General features: G+C 42.7%; 3 protein-coding genes across 3 annotated transcripts; all 3 read left to right on the top strand.

Annotated features, from left to right (window-relative positions):
- Positions 1 to 298: 298 nt before the first annotated feature.
- Positions 299 to 3,545, top strand: LOC138632316 (ras-related protein Rab-33B-like). Its single transcript, XM_069717801.1, has 3 exons — positions 299 to 522; positions 2,691 to 2,869; positions 2,953 to 3,545. Exons 1-3 carry the CDS (start codon positions 304 to 306, stop codon positions 3,287 to 3,289), a joined length of 735 nt encoding a protein of 244 aa, XP_069573902.1. The 5' UTR covers positions 299 to 303; the 3' UTR covers positions 3,290 to 3,545.
- A 2,494-nt stretch (positions 3,546 to 6,039) lies between these two features.
- Positions 6,040 to 14,591, top strand: LOC138632295 (uncharacterized). The gene is made up of 4 exons (XM_069717770.1): positions 6,040 to 6,177; positions 9,329 to 9,426; positions 10,707 to 10,779; positions 13,135 to 14,591. Exons 1-4 carry the CDS (start codon positions 6,105 to 6,107, stop codon positions 13,593 to 13,595), a joined length of 705 nt encoding a protein of 234 aa, XP_069573871.1. The 5' UTR covers positions 6,040 to 6,104; the 3' UTR covers positions 13,596 to 14,591.
- A 2,019-nt stretch (positions 14,592 to 16,610) lies between these two features.
- On the top strand, positions 16,611 to 19,659 carry LOC138632322 (brain acid soluble protein 1-like). The gene is made up of 2 exons (XM_069717820.1): positions 16,611 to 17,580; positions 19,552 to 19,659. The coding sequence occupies exons 1-2, from the start codon at positions 16,611 to 16,613 to the stop codon at positions 19,587 to 19,589; spliced, it is 1,008 nt and encodes a 335-aa protein (XP_069573921.1). The 3' UTR covers positions 19,590 to 19,659.
- The last annotated feature ends 97 nt before the right edge of the window (positions 19,660 to 19,756 follow it).

The following is a 19,756-nucleotide window of genomic DNA, read 5'->3' as shown; positions in this document are numbered from 1 at the left end:
AAATTTAAAGCTGGATAACGTAAAACCAAAAAAAAAAAAGATATTTACAAAGGAGTCCATTGTGTTTTCCTGCCTGGAAAACTCGGGCGCATTCTCGGACTCCATGAACTCTCCACCCTCCGGACTGCGAGCACCACCGTGCCGTCAAAAGAGACGCAGACGGGGAACCGACAGGACCTCCTCCTCCTGATCCACCCACGCTGCGCTGCGGACAGCCTGAAGGAGCTTTTTTTGTTTTTTGTTTTTTTTAGGAGGGGGGGGGGACTTTTCTTGAGCTTCGTTGTGACCGTGAAGGAGGGTGAAATGGAGTCATCTCTGGAGTTTTCCAGCTCCTTGGGGAGCGTCTCCTCGGTTTTAACCCGCTGCCGGACGTTCAAAGTGCTCGTGATCGGAGACTCCGGGGTGGGGAAGACCAGCCTCACGCACCGGCTGTGCGCCGGAGAGTTCCCCAGCAGAGTGGAGGCCACCATCGGGGTGGACTTCCGCGAGACATCGCTCGAGATCGACGGAGAGAAAATCAAGGTAACTGGTCAAGTGTTTGTGCCACCACTTAAATCAAAATTAATGAACTGGATATTTGAGCTCTATGTTGTTGTTGTTGTTGTTTTTCGCACAGCTGTGACTTTCAATCAGCTCTTTTATTTTGAAACGTCTCGAAACAAACCCGTTTTAGTCACTTTTAGCTTTAGTTTTTTACAATGATTGCCGGTCAGTAGGTTCAGTTTCAGTAAAAGTTGGTGAACAAAACATCAAACATAAACCACCAGGAGCTCGACGTGTGTGAAAGGAGCCCAGTTTAGTTTTTTAAAACATAGTGACTTTTATCAAATTTTATATCGGTGCCAAATATTCTCAGGGGCTGGAGGATTAAGGGTCTGGAGGATTAAGGGCCTGAACTGCAGTGAAAGTCTGCTGGGTTAACACAGAGGTATTTGTCCCCCGGCTGAATGACTGAATTCTCTGGATGGCAGAAAATCAGCAGAGCTGCTTGTGTTTGCAGAACTAACTCAGCCTGGAAATCACAGTGAGGTTTGATTTTAGTGACATGTTTTTTTTTTTTTTTTGGAGAGCCACATGAATGCATTTCATTCAGATCGAAATGTTTTTATGGAGCATATTTAATGTGTGGGAAGTTTTATATGAAATGCATCATGCCGGCCTGATAACAGATTCTGTGTGAGTGGCTGTGATCTTTTATTAAAACTGTGGGTGTTCGTTTCTGTTTCCTGACTGTTTTGAAACCACCACACGACAGAGGAAGTGCAGGCGTGCGGTGGGTGAGGATTTATTTACAACTTCAGAAGTTGTTTTTTGGTATTTTTAAATGAACAAGGTCTGGATACCGTCGTTTTACTACACGTACAGGGACCTAAAATCAATGCGCATGTTACGTCTCGGTCCAAACTAATTTACAAAAGTCATTCAAGACAAGTGAAAAGTCAGCCAAGACTGAGTTCAAACCAGGTCTCAAGTCAAACCACAATTCAAACCAAGTCTCAAATCAGTTAAAGAAGGTTTCAAGTCAATCAAAGCAAGTCTCAGCTCAAACCAAGTTATAAAAGTCAATCAAGTCAATTCTCAAGCAAATTACAAAACAAGTTTTAAGGCAATTCTGAATCAATCAAGTCTCAATCTGTGTCAAACCAATCAAGTTAAATCACAGTTTAAAACAAGTTTTGAGTCAGTTAAAGCAAGTCTGAGGTTTACCGAGTCTAAAGACCATAAAATGTTACTTACACCAAGATTTAGTTCAAACCGGGTCCCAAGCCAGTCAAGTCTCGATTCAAAGTAAGTTTCAAAAGTCGGTCAGAACAAGGCTCAAGTGAATCAAGTCAAAATCTCAAGCAAATCAAAAAAGAAAATGACAAATTACAAGACAAGGTTGAAGCGAGTTTCAGATTTACAGTTTAAAGTCCATCAAAACAACTCGACTTACAAAAAGTCCATCAAGACCATTTAAATCCATCCAGTTTCAGTCCGAACAAAGTCCCGAGGCAAAATACCGTTTCAAAATAAGTCTCAAGTCCGTCACAACTCCTGTTTCAACTTTCTCAAGTCAATCGATAAAAACCCACCAAGTCTCAGATCAACCAGGTCTGTTTTAAATCAAAATCTCAAGTCACTGAAAAACGAGTCTGAAGCCAAACATGTTAATTCTTAGTTCAAGTCTTCGTTCAATAAAACGTTCTCGGGGCCAAAAAAAATCAGCTCGCAAATCTTCACTTGCAAATTCCGTCTCTTCTTTTTTTGGGGTATTTTTTCATCTCCGGGCTGCCGACAGTCGGACCGTCCCCGTGTTCACATTTCAAAGCTGAGAAGTTTGTTTGTTTGTTATTGTGATTTTGTTCAGTTTTTATTATTTTTCTACGTTGTTTTTTTTCTTCGCCAACTGTGTCACACGGTTTGTCTTATTGAAGGAAGACACGACGAAGCCCTGAAGAGAGATCTGACTTCCTAACATCAGATCTTCATGTTTATACCCTTTTCTTTGTTCCCTCTCAGCGATGACTCATTGTGTGTGTGTGTGTGTGTGTGTGTGTGTGTGTGTGTGTGTGTGTGTGTGTGTGTGTGTGTGTGTGTGTGTGTTTTTGCTTCTGCCTGCTCTCAACCTATTTCAACACATCATTTCTTGTCCTCCTTGCGTCTTCCGTGTCAATTCATTTCCTCTTTTTCTGGTGTTTGTGTCTCAGCTCCAGCTGTGGGACACGGCGGGACAGGAGCGCTTCCGTAAGTCCATGGTGCGCCACTACTACCGCAACGTCCACGCCGTGCTCTTCGTCTACGACGTCAGCTGTCCCGCCACCTTCGGCGGCCTGAGCGCCTGGATAGAAGAGTGCCGGCAGAACTCGCTGGGACAGGAGATACCCAGGTAACCGCCGTCCGCGTGCGCCTCCGTCGTCTCAAATCGAAAAACCCCTTCGAAGGTTTAAGTCAGCGGTCGTCTTCCTTCAGGTTTCTCATCGGGAACAAGGGCGACCTCCGCGACCCCGGCGCGGCCGACTGCCAGGTGAGCCGGGAGCGGGCGCTGAGCTTCGCCAAAGCCCACGGCATGACGTTCTTCGAGACGTCCGCCAAGAACCCGATCCCGCCGGCGAAGTGCGCCAACGGACGACGGGGCGATCGGGCGGCGCCGTGCCAGCTGCACAAAATGGAAGACATCGTCGCCGCTGTCGGCGCCAAGCTGAAGAGACAGAAGAGGCCGTACGTGGGGAACGCCGCGGCGTACAGCGGGTCCATCAGACTCAGTCACAAGAAAAGACCGGAGAAAGACATGTGGACCTGCTGCTGAGAGGACGGAGACCTTTTCAGGAGGACGAATGTGATTTGTTGTTTTTTTAAAGTTCTTTATGTGTGTGTGTGTGAGTGTGTGAATTTTTGACCAAAGATAAAGATCAGGAACCTTTTTGCGTCTCTCCCACCCAGAACTCTGATATTTATACTCTTTAAAACGGGGGAGTTATAAAGTGCGACTTAGAAATTTGGTGTATATTTGTGATTTTATTGTTTACGATAGCTGCAAAATAAAGAGATACTGTGAATGTAAACGTTAAAGGGACCCGTTTCGTCTCCCGGGGGAGTAACTGGGGGCTCTTTTACTCGCTGTAGCGTAACAGTGAAATCGGTCACGAGCTCCATCGCGGCATGAAAACGTCACCTGACATCCAACAGCTGTATAAATGCAGAGTTGGTCACGTGACTGGTGCAAATACTGTCGATTAGCTGCGGATTTAGTTCCTTTTGAAAGGCGGAGTTTGGATTTGTTACACCGAAGTTTACAGAAAAAAAAAATTAATTCGATCATAATCATAATCCCAGTCATAATTACAACCTGACGGAAGAAAGCGACGCATTTGCTGTGTTTTGTGCACTAACGCTCACTACGTCGAGGAAGTGGGCGGGGCCAACGACGTAGAGGGTTTTCAAAGCTGCAGCTTCTTCCTCACAGTTTTTCCCACCAAGAGGCCGCGTCCGTCTGGACCAAACATCGCGGCAGTCACGCACCGGTCTTGTGCGTGAGCCTGATGTGGGCGATGGAAAAGTGCATCACATGTGATTTTGTGTCTGATCGGTGATTCAGGCGTCGTCACATGATGAACTTCATCCAGTGCTGCCGTGGGTCCAAGCAGCACGCCGGGGGTGCAGCCAGCTGAGTGTGTGTGTGTGTAATGTGTGTGTGTAATGTGTGTGTGTGTGTGTGTGTGTGTGTGTGCACATGCAAGTGTCACAGTGGTGCAACATTCAGCGGCCATACGGTAGATGTTGTTCTCTAAACTCCAAAAAGAGGATAAGTGGAGGCGGGGAGGGGGAGGGGGAGGAGGGACCTCAACATTTTGTTTAATATTTCTCTTAATCTTCCATTAAAATCATTTTTAAATAAAATACCAACGTGGTTAAAGAAGTGAAAAAAAAAAAAAAAAGTCTTGCAGAACACGAGTCAGCCTGGAGGAAATAGCTCCTGATGACATCATAGTGATGTCATCAAGGAGGGGAGGGGAGGGAGGGAGGGGGGGCTAAGGTTTACTTTGGAGGGTACAACCTTTGAGTCTTGACAGAGTTATAAACTTGGGGGATGTGAAGTAGGAAAGATGTGGGAGTTTAACCAAGCAGGAAGGGACGTTGGTGCAGTTGCATTATGGGAAATCTAGGATCTGACGTTAATACTTTTTGATGCGCTTTTTGTGAGTTCGGTAACAAATTAGCTTAATAAAAACAATATATTTTTCTTGCTTTAAAATTACTTTAAAAAAAAAAAATGCATATGTAAAAATTAGAGAACAGTAGAGAAAAAAAAAGTAAAATTGGTGATGTTTAATATTTGTTTAACCCTCCTGTTACGTTGAGGGTCAAATTGACCCGTTTCAAAGTTTGAAAATCTAGAAGAAATATTTTAAAGTACTTTTTCTGTATCAAACTTCTTCTGCTTGCCTTCATTAGTGTAATCAATGTAAAAAAAATATATATATATATCATGTATTTACAACTAATCTAGAAGAGAGAGGTGTTTTGGGGAGAAGTGGAAGGAGCTGGATGAAACGCAATCTTTATGACTCGATTTGGTTTGATTTAGAGTGAGCGGGTCAATGTGACCCTGAACAGCAGAGGTCTCTCATCTCTGTTTATCTACACCACCCCAAGGAAAAAAAGTTTCAAAATGCAAATAAAATTTAGGAAAAAATACATGTTATGGTAGACTAGTGCAATTTATATCTAGGTTTTTCCAGTGTACCTAAAAAAATAAATAGTTTGAACATGTATTTTTAATGAAAACGAGCGAGTTGTCCTAATTGAACTCTGATCTATGGAGGGGTGAATAACTCCATTCCACTAAAAACGGATTGAATTGTTAGTAATGGTGTTGGTGATGTGGTACAAACTATATTTATTAGGATTTTTTTTTTTTTTTGGGGGGGGGGGGTTTCTGACAACTTTTGGATGATTAAACATCATTGCTGTACCTAAGAAACGAACATAACAGGAGGGTTAACGTATCAACACGTCTAAGAGTCACAAATAGCAGGAACCGGCGTTTATTATCAACTGTGGGGCAGTTTTTTTTCAGTGAAGGACCAACACAGGCATGTTGAGGAAATACTTCTACTTCATAATGTAGTTGTTAGATTTGTCAGACTACTTCCTTTTTGAGTATTTTATTTAATTTTAAGTTGCTTTCGGACTTTGAGGTGATTGAGGAGCCTATTTGATACCATCCTTCTGTATTACTTCTGTTATACTGCCACCTAGATGTCACGAGTTTGCATTTATTGGGATTTACATAAATCATTTTGTTACATACAGCGGATTTATGAGGCGTTATGTGATCATTTGAATGCAAACCATAAAAAGAAAACTTCACCTCTCCCGATGGGGTCTCATATTTTTGATTGAGGGCCAAATTAAACGTCGACACCTGCTTTTCAGTCCCGTTATCTCTACCTTATCGCCAGTAGGGGGCGTGCTGGTGAAGTTACCTTTGTTTGAAAGGGGGGGGGGTGTGCTCTTCTCCGTCAGCGTCGGACACCAGCTGAGCGCTCTCAATCATTTATCCTTAAAAAGCTGCCGGAGACACACGCAGCTGCCTCTTACCTGCCAATAACCGAGCAAACATGTTCTGCAGACGGGCATGGCAGAGGGTCGGGCCGCTGGCACGGAGGGCTTTCAACCCCTTATCCAGAACCGGTGAGTCACCTTATTAACCGGGACTTTCAGAGTTGTTTTTTTTTATTTACATGATTGGATGTGGCGTTAATGAGAGCAACTTATTAATGAGCTGGAGTCACATAAATGGAGTCTCTGTTTGTCTTGATTTGTAAGGAAAAAAAAAAAAAAAAAACCTCGATATTTCTAAATAAAAACAAAACAAAACCCGTAGTGTTTTTTTTTTTTGTTTTTTTTTAAGTTTCTTTCGTGCATCAACCACTCTATATTTTCTATAAGAAAGTGCCATTTAAAAACAAAAACAAAAAACACTTTTATGGGATTTGCAGAGCGGAGCTGCAGCAGTCGGGCCGACTGAAGGAGGTGTGTCCTGCTTTGGGAACACTCAGTTCTCCACACAGGTTATGAAAGAGCATCACACGAACCACTAAAATCTCCTTTTTTTTTTAGTTTTTAAGGTTTTCTTGAACGAATGTGGAACAAATGCACCGTTTTTCTTGTCACATTCCTGCACGTGGGCCAGTTTTCGTGGAAAAAATAATTATTTACGGGGAGATTTACTTGTGAACACATTGTTCTGGGACGTTGTTCTGAGCCACATGGAGACCAGCAATTAGAGCAGAGTTTGAGAATTAAAAAAAAAAAAAAAAATCTTGTATATTTAAAAAGTATATCTGAATTATAATCCACTATTGGACAAAAAACAAAACAACATTTATTTTTCTTGTGCATTTTTCAGTCCAGAGCTTCACTTTGGACAGTTTGCGTGGAAGCGGAGGGGGGATTTGAGACTTTTGTCTTTTCACGCGTGCATGCCCCCCCCCCCCAAACCACCCCATCCTTTACTTTAATTTGGGATCTGAACATGTGGAATTTAGCCCCCAGGACGAGCTGCTCCTTTCATTTCCTGTTTTAGAAATGCGTGGCAAGGTTGTGACGTCAGGATTTTGTGTATTTATAAGTGCGTATCGGAAAAACAACAAAAAAGTGCACATGACCTTGTATAAGAAGAGTAGAGGTGGATGCTGGAGGCTACTTCTCTAATTACGTCACAGGCACACTGTTTCCTATAGGCTGCACATATGCAGGGCCACACCAGCCTTGCATGCCCCCCCACCCCCTTTAGGAGGGAGCACATGGCAGTTGACAGACAGTAGCATGCCCCCCCTCCATCCCTCCGTCCATGACATGCGTACCACAGTGGCCATCTTGCCGGTTGTTGCATGCCTGGCAATGCGTGTCCATTTTCACAGGCTTGAACCTACGGCAGCGGGGATTAACTGATTACCTGTATAAATAACCTGTACTTGGCCTTGTCCCGCTGTGTCATTGGTATTAGAGCGGCAGGGACGACTCATGGTGTCCCACAACAAGGAAGATCCTCCGCTCCGCTCTGTTTTTTTTTTTTTTTTTTTGGTTCTCTTCACTTGTAATTTGGCGGTGAAAACATACAATACAACTAAGTATCTTAAAACTTGTGTAAAATTATAAAAGAGGCAACACAGACAAACAGTATGACATTTGATGCCTCTGTCTAAAGGTGACGTAATCTGGTAACCTACAAGCACCTCGTAAACTCACTAATTAAAATGTTATATCGTGTTTCATTGGTGCAAAAAAAAAATCTATTGTAAAAATGAAGGGATGCATCTTTCAAACAAAACTACTATTCGATATTCGCTCTGAACTATTTGATCTAATAACCGGGATAGTTTTACCCACAAACTGCCGGACCCCCTGAAAGCAGCGTAATCTTCTTCTCCCTATATTATTTAATGGCGGCTGGCAGACAGCTTTTAGACGCATTACCGCCACCTTCTGACGGGAGTAACGCATGACAACCTGGTGCCCGTAAAAAAACAGTGTAAATATGTAAGAACAAAGTCGCATGCACCAATCGATTTTTGGGAGATTAAATGAGGACATTTTATATCCAATAGGTCAAAGGTCAACTTGACCTTCTGGTCATCAAAATGTTCTGCAGATACCCATTTCTGGCCGTTATTCAACACCATAACTCGGGAACAGAAGGGCAGATTGAGACCGGATTTTATGTTTGGTTGCATCTTGAAACTGTGCAGATTGTATAAATCTTCTACGTCTTTTGGTTTGAAGATATGTTCGAAGCCTCCACTTTTTGTCAAATTTCTTGCTGGCAGAAAACGGTTCATTTTTAAACATCCTTGATCGACTAAACCTACGTCAGTAATTGTGAAACTCGGTGACTGGTTGAGTATTTTGCAAAGAACATGGAACCACCGTCAAAGCGGTCTGTGGAAAAGTGACAGGGTGATTTATGAGTTGCCTGAACACGTGTATGAGCCGACGGGGGCAGGTGTGTCGTACATTGTGTTCTTTGACAGATCGTCCGACTCTACATGTGCACACATGTGTGTCCCGCTGAAGATATCATCTGCGCTGTAAATGTGTCTGTGCACACTCTGTTGTGTGTAGTCTGGGTAGGAAGAGATTAGGCTGAGGCAGTGTTTGGGATGGAGGATGGTTTTATTTACAGCCTCTTCTGCATGCACCACTGATTCTATAAACACCAGCAAATCTTTTCCCAGTCACCTATATCCACAAACACAACAAAAACAACAACAACAGCTTGTCAAAAACCCTTTAAGAGATCAGCGACAGTATTATGTGTTGAAGGCCGACTTGACTATGAATTCTAGGTCCTTTTTAAAGTTGTTTGTTTTGATGCACATCTAAGATCGTCAAGCAGGAAGCGTTTTAGTGTTTGTGTGTGCCGCGGGATTTAATTCGAGGGACAATTCAGTGTTTAGCTTGGCCGCTGATAAATCTTTCCATCTCCTCCGCTACAAATGACCAGAGCGGTATTGGGTAACTGGATTAAGGGATGGAGACATGTTGACGCTGTCAGAGTGCACTGTTCTGCGTGTCGAGTTGTGCATCTGATGGAGGCACGGCTTTCTGACTAAAAAAAAAAAAAAAGATACTAGGAGATGATTAAAATTACAGTAGTTTCTCTCCATGACTAAATTTGTAATCATACAAAGTGATGTTTCAATCAGTGGTTGAATGGAAGTAGAAATAACAAAGTCTATAATGGGGCCTACTTTATGAATATATGTAAATCTCTTTGTTGTTGGTTGGTTTTCCAAACTAGCAGTGTAACTCTGTGTGTGTGTGTGTTTTTTTTCCACAGTTCCAGTGCGACACATGGCCCTCGGGGTTCCCGGAGGCTCCACCAACATGGCATACTTCGTTTTGTGTGGAGGAGGCCTCACTGCTGCAGTCGTCTATGTGAGTATCACATATCTGTCCATACCTTTGCTGTTATTGCTTAAATAGAAAATAGTGGGGTTTTTTTGCTTTTAAGTGGGTTTTTTTTTTCTTTCTACAAAGTAAGTAACATTGAAAAATTTACAATGTAATTCAACAAAGAATGTCAACGACGTGGTTATTAAAAAGCAACCTAAAATGTCTTGTTTTGTCCCGATCAACCTTTCACAACCAAAGAATATTCAGTTTATTATCACAAAGGAGTAAAGGAACCAGAAAACCTTCACTTTTAAAAGGCAGGAATCTGAGAATTAATTGACCGATTACTTGATTGTCTAAATGGTCCACTCAACCATCCATTTATTTTCGGACACTTATCAAATGTTGGGTCACATTGGCAGCAGGTTAGCCCAGATACCCCCCACCCCCTGCCTAGCTACATTTTCTAGGTTCTCCTGATGGATCCCGAGGTGTTCTTTGGTTAGTGGAGATGCACAAGATATCCAGTGTTTTCTGGTTCTACCTCTGGATCTTCATGCTTGGAAAACCTCCCGTGGAAGTCGCCTAGATTAGATACAATGGCATACTCCTCTGAAGCCATACTGTACCTGGGACGGTTTGGCGACCAGACCGAAGAATTGACTATCTTGGGGGCCCGCCAGGGATGCACTGCATGACTGGCAGGAGGCCGATCCCTGGTGACCCCCAACTTTCTCTTGATCAACTAATTAAACGACTAATCATTGCGGCTCTACGTATAACGGTAAGGAATAATTTACAGAAACAAGACATGGTTAATTCCAATAGGAATCATGCTGTCTTTGTTTGCAGATGACTGCTGTGTTTACATCACAGAACTGTCACTGATGAATAGTGGGCAGTTGAAAACACCGGCTGCTTGTCTTTTTGCATTATTTATATCGGCATTCTGCTCGCGCACGTCCATCGTTTTAATGGATATTGATGGGAAGCATTTAAAAACACAGCGCGCAATTAATTTATGGTTTTACAGTGAGATGTCTTTTGCTGCAGTCCAACCTGAGGGCAGACTGGACTGCAGATGTCCCCACAGCTCAGACGCCGAAGGGCACAAAGAATGTTCTTTGTGCTTTCAGGCCAACTCTCGCCGTCATTGTCCCCTGTTTGCCGTCTTGGCAAAGCACACGAGTGTATTTCAGCTGTGTTGGTTTATGTCGGACAAAACGGTGGCATTTTGTAACGCTGTTGTTACCATTTCATACTGTTATCACTGGTTGAGTGCTGGTATGTAAATATGTGCATATCTGCCATCGTTCTCTCAGGCCTACAAGACAGTCAATGGTGATAGTGAGCGCTATGAGGACAGACTCGCCAACATGGGCTCCACGGCAAAAGGTCAGCACACACACACACACACACACACACACACACACACACACACACACACACACACACACACACACACACACACACACACACACACACACACAAACAAACAAAACACACTTAGTTTATTGAACATGACCTTGTTCGACCCATGTTACCCGTTTGTACATCCCATAGTCCTGCTAATGGGTTTGCATGGGGGTACTACAGTTAAATGTCAGCATCACAATACTTGCACACTAATGTTTAGGTATATTATATTCTCATCTTAATTTAGCATGTTAGCATTGTCAGCAGGTTAACATCCTAATATTTTAGTAGGTATTTACCATCATCATCTCGTTTTATCAAATTAGCATCAATCAACTTTGACATGACAAAAGTACACGCAGACGCAATTTCCAATCCAACCAAAACTTGTTGAGATATTTAAATCTGGATTAAAGTGGTGGACCGACGTGCATCATTATCCTGCTAGTGTGGCTAAAAACTAAGATAATGAATTCTGGTGTTGTTGAAATTTCTTTGAAATATTTGATAGTACTCTACACAAGACAGCAGATTTCATGTTTTTATTTTTTATTTTTTTATTTTCCCCCCAGATCTCACTGTTGACAAAATCTTGTTTCTTTAAGCATATTTTGGAATCTTCCAACCTTAAAGGTCAGATAGACCGTTTTTACTCGGGCACGTCTTTGCCTGTTAGATAAATTCAGTACGTTACATCTGATACAGAGCTGTATTTTTTGCTTAATACTTCAAAGGCTGTGTTTGCTGTTTTTGGACTTGTTAAAGAGCATGTTACGAAATGACGTGATGCAACAGCCTCTGGAGCTTTTTAATTTTAAGAAATAAAAGGCAGTAAAAGACAAAGCAGTAAGGGTGATCTGGAGGTAATACTGGTTCAGATTCTGGCGACGGTGCTTACATAGCTAACACGGTAGAATGATCACTCTCAATAGCGTTAGCGTGCCTGTCTGTTTTGATCTCCGTCTGCAAATTATTTGTCTACTCAGCCCGGAGAGATCATGGCTCGGCGCCCAGAGCCACGAACCAGCCTGTAATGGGGTTAAGCAGCTGGAGGTTCAGCTGTGAACATGCAGACTGGAAGTGTTGTGTTTTTTGGTCAGAGAATAGTATGCTGCTTCCTACAGTGATGGAGAAGCGTACTGCTTTGGTATTTCATCCAGTGACCCGCATTATGTAATCAAGCAAAAAAAACTTCCAGGAACGTGAAAACGGAAAAGCATCTTGATGCACGTGGTGACTGATTCATAGCGATCAAGGATCATATTGTCCTGACACATTAGTCTGAGGTCACATTACTCAGCACATTAAGCGGTTTTATTTGAGCTCAGATCTGATATGAGTCATTAAACTTTACCCTCAATATGCTCCCTTTTTGTAGCACTATGTATTAACTCTGCACATCATTTAATACTATGTTTATAGTGTACGCTGAGGACCTTTTTTTCATAGACGCATCTACTCTATCCATGCAAAACAAATCGGTTCTCTTTAGTTCCTGGCACCAAAAAGCTGGTAACCAACATCTTCAGAGGTCAGCAGTTTTATTTCTGTCCCTGGAATGACCTGTTGGGATTAAGGATTATCCTCCACTTTACTCATATTATGTTGATAGTTTTAACAGCAGCTGTGTCACCTTTTAGACATATAAGACCTAAGCTCTTGATCTTCAACCCTGAGTTACCTGCACACAGAAACCCCAGGAAATTTTCTTGACTCACTCGGCTGGATTGTGGGAGATAGTGACAGATTTTGGTACTTTCTTTAAAAATTAGTCATCTGGAGTAGTTGAGGGAAATTGAAGAACGATTCGGCCTCTTGGTCATTTTGTAGCTCATTACTGCAGAGTAAAAAATTTATTCGATACATTACGGTAAACACCTTTTTAAGAAAACTGTACTTTGGCTGTTTGGTTTGACTGTTATTTCCACCATTGGCTACTGCATGGATTTTACCTTTACAACTGTAGATTATATGTAAAAGTGGACATAGCTTCCGGGTCTGAAAAGTTAGGCCAATGTTGAAGTGCCTTAAAGTGCAATACCACCGAGGACCACCAGGGGTTGGCTCCAAAAAGGACAAATTCCAAACTCGAGGCTTCATAATGGCTGTTCACAAACCAACGGGTGACGTCACTGTTGGTTGCCTCTTGTTCACAACTTGTCTGTCGCAGCAAAAGTGACTACCTTTTTTTTTGTTTGTTTGTTTGAAATGCATCCAAAATAGGCCCAGAAATCTAAGACCTTCACTAATCAGTCTAATAAGTGGTTAAAAAAAAGTCTTTAAAGAAAAAGGTTGCCTTCATGCATTTCTCTTCCCGACCTCTTGACCCTGCAGCTCCTGCAGCCAAGGCAGCACCAGAGGCAGCAGCTCCTGCAGCTGAACCCGCACCAGTGGAGGAGGCGGCACCAGCCGCCGAGATCGTTGCCGCCGAGTCTGTCCCTGCTCCTGCAGAACCGGTAGCAGAGACCTCCGCCGAGCCCGTCGTCGAGGCCGCGCCTGAAGAAGAAGAAGAAGCAGCAGCAGCCGGCGTGGTCGTCGCAGAGCCCGTAGACGAACCAGCAGCCGAGCCCGCAGTCGAGCCAGCAGCCGAGCCCACCGTCACAGAAGAAGCTGCTCCTCCTGCGGCGGTGGAGGAGGTTCCTGAAGCCGCTGTGGAAGCCGCGGCCGTGGTGGAGGCCCCAGCAGCAGAGAGCGCTGGTACGGCAGCAGTAGATGAAGCCCCCCCCGCTGAGGCAGAGACGGCCCCCGCAGCCCTAGAGGCTGAGGCCGCCCCTGCTGCAGAGGTGTCTGCATAAAGCAATGGTGGCTCGATAGAGTTCCTCCATTTAATGAGGGCTAGGAGTTAGATGTGCTGTGTCCCTCCTCCCCCGGCTTCAGGAAAAATGGACTCATGAACCCCTTTTTAAATTTAAAAGGAAAAACAATGTTCAGGTTTTTTTTTTTTTTTTTTCTTCCTGTTGTTCATAAACACCTGTTGGGGGTTCATCAGTCCAGTTTTCAGGTCCCTTCCCTTCCCTCTCCCCAACCTTCAAATCCAAACCACAACATCTGGCATTAGTCTGTGTGGTCGGATTCAGTTTGGAAAATTCAGTTTTCGATAGGAATTCTCATCACCAGACCAGAAATGAAGGTTTAATTATTGTACAGTGAACAGAGGAGTGTTAAACTAGGCAATATAAGGGATAGAATCGAGTTACTAACTAATGTGTTCTGTAAAAGAATATTTTAAGTGCCCTTAAAACAAAACTGCATCTTGTTTCATTACTGAATGAATGCGTCTCGCTGCAGATGTTCAGCCTCTTTTTCTTTTTTTTCTTTCAACATTTCAACCAGTTAGCTCTTCTTTTCCGGCTTGACTGCAACTCCTCTCAAGGGGAGACAACCAATTTGCTTCTTTTCTTTTGTTAATATTTGCTGTCCGCGTTCAGATACTTTCTACTCATCCATATTCTCCGTCTACAGCTACACCATCCTGAGCCCACTTTATATATCTTTGTAGTTAAGTGTCTTTTCTCGACTTTTCTTACATTCGAAGCCATTTTTTCTTTATTTTTGTGTTAAAAGACACTTCTGCTGTGTCTTTCCTCTTTAAACTGTGAAACTTTTAATCTTTCAGGGAACACTACAGAAAATTCATTCATGTCTGCGCATTGACTGTTGTCATCATGATTAATTGCAGTTAATCGTTCAAAGAATACAAAACATCACCGGATGATAAATAAGTTTGAAGTGTTTCAATAAAGACGAAGTTCTGATGGTCCAATACTGCAGTTTTCCCTTATGTTTTTTGATGCGCGTCTATTTATACTGGTTTTCAAGGAATTATTATTCTTATTAAATTGACATTGAAAATTGGTGTTTTGTAAACCCTTAAATTTTCTTATCTCTGTAAATGAGGAAAAATATCAAATTTTCATAAATCATACAGGTAGATTTAAAAAAAGAAACGGCAAAACAAATTAGATTAAAATATTGTACTTATTTAGTTATTGCTTGAAAATGATCTTTAATCCTGTATGTAATAATCTTGCATATCTGTTGTTGGTAAAATGATCTATTACCTATTTTATCTTAATTATATATTCTACTTTTAACCATCGTGTTCTTATGGTTGTCTAACATGACGACCAACTTTCTCTTTAGATTCAGTTCACTGTCGGATGTCTTTTAGACTCCTGGTATAATTTAGAAATGTATCAATGATGGCGAGCCGTTCGTACCCAGATGCAGTAAAATGAGCCCCAACCATGATACTACCACCACCGTGCCTGTCAATGTGACCTTTTAACAGACAAAAGAAGGGGCAACAATCTCCTTTGTTCATGATACACTTCTCAGACTTTGAGCCCTTTGATTGTTGTTCTTTAAACCAAACCGGGGGTCCCACAAACACACATCTTATTGTCATCCCACTGACTGCAAACACCCGACTCTTAATTTCACCTTCAAATCAACTGCTAATTCTTGAGATTTAAGTACTTTTTTGCTACTCACAGACATGTAAAATTGGATCATTTTTTTCTCAATTAATAAATGACCAACTACAATATTTGTACCTCCTTTGTTTAATTAGGCTCTCTTTATCCAACTTTAGGCCATGTGTCACAAGGTTTTACCTTATATTCAGTCAGAAATATAGAAAATTCGTACAAAACTTCAAAACTCCTCAATATGTTCAGGTTTTACTTTGTGAATGTAGTTCTGTCCGTGACTCTCTGCTTTTGCTTGTTGCTCTGAATGTAAAATATGATGTGAATAACACTTCTTGGTAAAGTAGAAAACACCTTCCTCCTGTAGAAAAGCGCTGCTTTCCCTGAAGAATCCCTGTCATGTTCATGCTCCTAAAGAACCTTGACTGTGATCAAACTTAACATTTCTGCCCTTTGTACAGCGTCGATGCTTGTTTTAAGAGTGATGAGCCTTTTCTCACGGCTCATGAATAAGCTGCTATAAAAGAGCTGCAGGCAGATACAAAGATGTGGTTGTTCCTGCTCAACAGCTTCAGGAAAAATAGACCTCATTTAAAAAAAAACTAAATATGCAAGAACCACCACACAGTTTTTCTCCACTTGTAAATTCACTATTTATTTCATTGTTAAACCACTGATTTGTATCAGTCTTGTGTGTGGAGTCTTAATTGTCCTGTTTAAAGCTGCCTCACAGACAGGTTCAGACTAATCCTAGATTACAATGCTCATTTTAGGGTGAGCTGGTGAGATGCCAGAGCAGCCTGACAGACAGGGAAGTAAGAAAGCCACCTTGACTGGACTCCGCTTATAGTGTTTAAAACCTTTAAATGTCACTCTGATATCACCATTAAAAAAAAAAGAAAGTGTATAGAGGGCTATTCTGTGTTCACACAACCAGATTAGAGGTTTCTATATTTAAAATTTGTGACAATAAATGAAAGTTCAAAGTGCTCGACACGTCTTTGTATATCTGAGATGTTTCAGGACACTTTTTCCTGAAAGGTTACTCCAGCAGAAGGAGCATGAACCCGGGCAGGTAGTCTCCTGTAGAGTACTTGAACCTGTTGGTGGCTGTAGATCCTCCAGTGATAGATACCTGGTCGAGGTAAGTGGACTTTTACTTGGTTTAACAGATTAAATTCTTCTCTTCACATACATACCGTCCAGGAGGGTTTTCACTCCACTGAAAAATAAAACATGAAGCAATGTAAATTTAAAAGTACTGTTCTGCCACAATACAACCTGAAAAACTTTGATATAGTGCAAAGAAGGTGTTGTTTCTGTGTAAAAAATATTTCTGTCATCACTTCCTGTCCTCCTTCCTTCTCTCCATCAGAGTCGATGCCAGATCTAGTTTCAGCTGCGAAGGCCTTGACCGGCTCCACAGCTGAAATCACAGCAGCTTTTGTCGGTGAGACGAGTCTGGTCAAAGCTGTCGGACAGATAGAAGGAGACGGGAAGTTACAGGAGGTGCTCGAACCAGAAGCCCTGGAAGCGGCTCCTATGGTGGAAGCCAAGGAGCCGTCTGAGGAGACCGCCGTTGTAGCGAGCGAGGAGGAGCTGAAGTCTGCGGAGGGCGAGGAGGTGGAGGCTGCAGAAGATGCACCGCCCCCAGCTGCTGAAGAAGTGATTGCAGAGGAGGCAGCTGCTCCTCCTGCAGCCGAGGAGGAGGCAGCTGCATGTCCTCCTGAGGAAGCTGCGGCTTCAGCCCCCACGGTGGAGGAGGCCGGAGGTGAAGATCAGGCTCTGACGGCTGAAGTTGCCCCTGAGGAGGTCGCCTCCTCTGAGGATGCTGCTCCCGCTGAAGAAGCTGCACCTGCTGAGGAGGCTCCGATGGAGGTGACGTCACCGGTTGAGACGGCACCTGCTGGGGATGCTGCAGCAGAAGAGGCAGCACCTGAGGAGGCAGCGGCTGAGGAGGCTTTAGCAGAGGAGGCGGCACCTGAGGAGGCACCAGCAGAGGAGGCTTCAGCCAATGCTTCAGCAGAGGAATCAGCCAAGGAGGCAGCAGCTGAAGCTCCAGCAGAGGAGGCTTCAGTTGAGGAGACAGTTGAAGCAGTCGTTGCCACGTCTCAGCTGGCTGCGGCCTCCACCGGGCCGGACCTGGAGGTTCTTCCCACCGCAGAACCAGAATCTACGTCAGAGGCTCCAGTGCTTGAGGTCAAACACTGCCACTCCTGCCACTCTGCTCCATCAGCGGGAGAGGAGGTGGCGCCACCTGCTGCTAGTGTGGGAGAGGAGCTGGTCACCGAGGGAGCAGTGGATATCACACATGAAGCCCAGGAGGAGGCCTCACTGGAGGAAGGAGAAAGTAAGAACACACACACACACACACACACACACACACACACACACACACACACACACACACACACACACACACACACACACACACACACTGACCGTCAACCGATGTTTATCTTTAATGCAACAGAATACAACTTAGATTTAGTTCCTCAAATTCATAAACTAGATTAATTGGTCCACAAAAGGTTTATTTCTTTTTTTTTTGCAGCTGTCCAGTTTTGATTATTTCAAAGAAACCTGCATTATGAATAATGAACATTTTGGCCAATTGTTTGTTTTGTATTTAAACAAACCAAAAAAAACCACAGTTATTAAAATGTTCTTTGGACCCCCTACAAAAATGTCTAAATAATATAGTAATATATTTCCCTCTGATACGGCACAACACACCTTTCAACATACCTTTGGTGTCACGCCATCCTGTCTAATCAATCAAGCAGCTTAGATATGTGGAGCCCTGCTAATCTAAATTGAAGGAGATGCGAGTTTATGCGTCTTTGTACTTTGCTTTGTTACACCAGGGGCCTCTAATTAGTTAATTCAGAATCGCATTGTTGTGGCTCGACCTGAGGGGCTAAATGTGGCAGCCGTCCTTGAACTTGGTGGCTTTATCAAGAGACCGGAAGCTGAACGGTTCAGACTTCAGAGACTTGTGACCTGAATGAAATAAAAGAGTCACAGTGGAATTATAAGGTCGTTATCACAATAAACAAAACACTGTTATAGGGGGCTTAAAAACAAATTTAATGAAATCATGTTCTTAATTTATAGTTTTTACATTTAAATATCACAAATATTTGGTTAATTTATATATTTAGTTTTATACAATTATTGATTTAATATTGAACATCTTGGGATCCATCACATTATTTTACTGCATTACATTAATGTCAAAAGTCACCTGATACCCGACAGGAACGCCCGCTCTGAACTGCAATCAGTCCACTTCATATGTGCCGCCGTCCCCTCTCAGTTCTTTTCCTTCTACTTCAGTCATGTGTCGTGTGCATCGCGTGAAGCTTAAACCGCACATTCATGCAGACCAAGAACTTTAAAGAAAAAAACTAAAGTTCTCTGCATCGTATCTCTGGATTTTGCTTCAGCCAAAAGTTTTTAGGACCTGAAAAATTCAAGGTGGTTTGTGGTGCGTGTGCGTTCTGGTTTACCGACATTAAAGTTCCACCTGAGCGTTTCCTGTTATTATGTGTAACTATATCAGCTTTTTAAGTGTTATTATTCTGTTTCCAGAGATGGTAAATATATATGAAGCTTATAAAAATGACAACAAAAAAAAAGAAGAAAGATAGATCTTCACTCCTCTTGAAGGTTTTGGAGAAGGTACTACTGAATCACAATCACAGTGGGTGTTGACTTGGTCTCAGGATGTCTCCTTTTGTATGAGCTGAACTGAGAGTCACAGCGAAGACGATCTGAGCTTGCATGGAAATTTAACAATGTGAAATATATCTGCAGGTTTTGTTTACAGTTTTAAGCTCTTCTGAGTTTGGAGAAGGACATGAAAATAAAAATAAAAAAATATTGTCAGTACACAGATTTCTAGAATCAAATCAATCTTAATTTTTTTGAGCATCACATCAAACAAAATAAAGAAAACGATGTGGCTCAACAAATCAAGTTTAGGCTGTTCAAGTTTGCCCTTGAAAACAAACGTTAGTCTTCTGTGTATTTGGCTCTGACCAGATGTATCTCTGTCTGTATCCACAGAGCCAAAGGTGTCCAACTGGACTTCTGTAAAAAGCTGCTCAGTGATGTAATAGTACAGTTAAGAAGGTAAACCGTTTAGAGCAGCTGTAAACACAGCTGTCTGCGTAGAACTAGAGATGGTAGAGTGGAAATCTAGGGGACAGAGGGGCACATTGTTGTAGAAGCTAAAACTCAAAACTCTAGAATAAGCGTGTACACCAAACTCATGCATTCCCGTCTTACAGATGAGTGCTGTGCTTGTGTCTTGCAGCCACAGAGACGATGGCGGTGGTGACAGCCCAGTCGTGAAGTGACAGACAGCGTGCCTTCCACAACACCCGCCTATCTGTCCGTCAAGCCAGGACGACCGATGGAGGGGGGGGCAAATAAAATCATAAAAAGAAGCATAGTTGCAAGTTTAACTGACTAACGTGTCCTTTCTGAAAACGTGATCAGAGTTTCTGTGCAGTCTCGTG

Source organism: Brachyistius frenatus, unplaced genomic scaffold (genome assembly GCF_029030835.1).
Source record: "Brachyistius frenatus isolate BFR_SWC_R1_liver_20210118 unplaced genomic scaffold, ASM2903083v1 Contig_180, whole genome shotgun sequence".
NCBI classification, from domain to species: Eukaryota; Metazoa; Chordata; class Actinopteri; family Embiotocidae; genus Brachyistius; species Brachyistius frenatus.
This window is presented reverse-complemented; position numbering and strand designations above follow the sequence as displayed.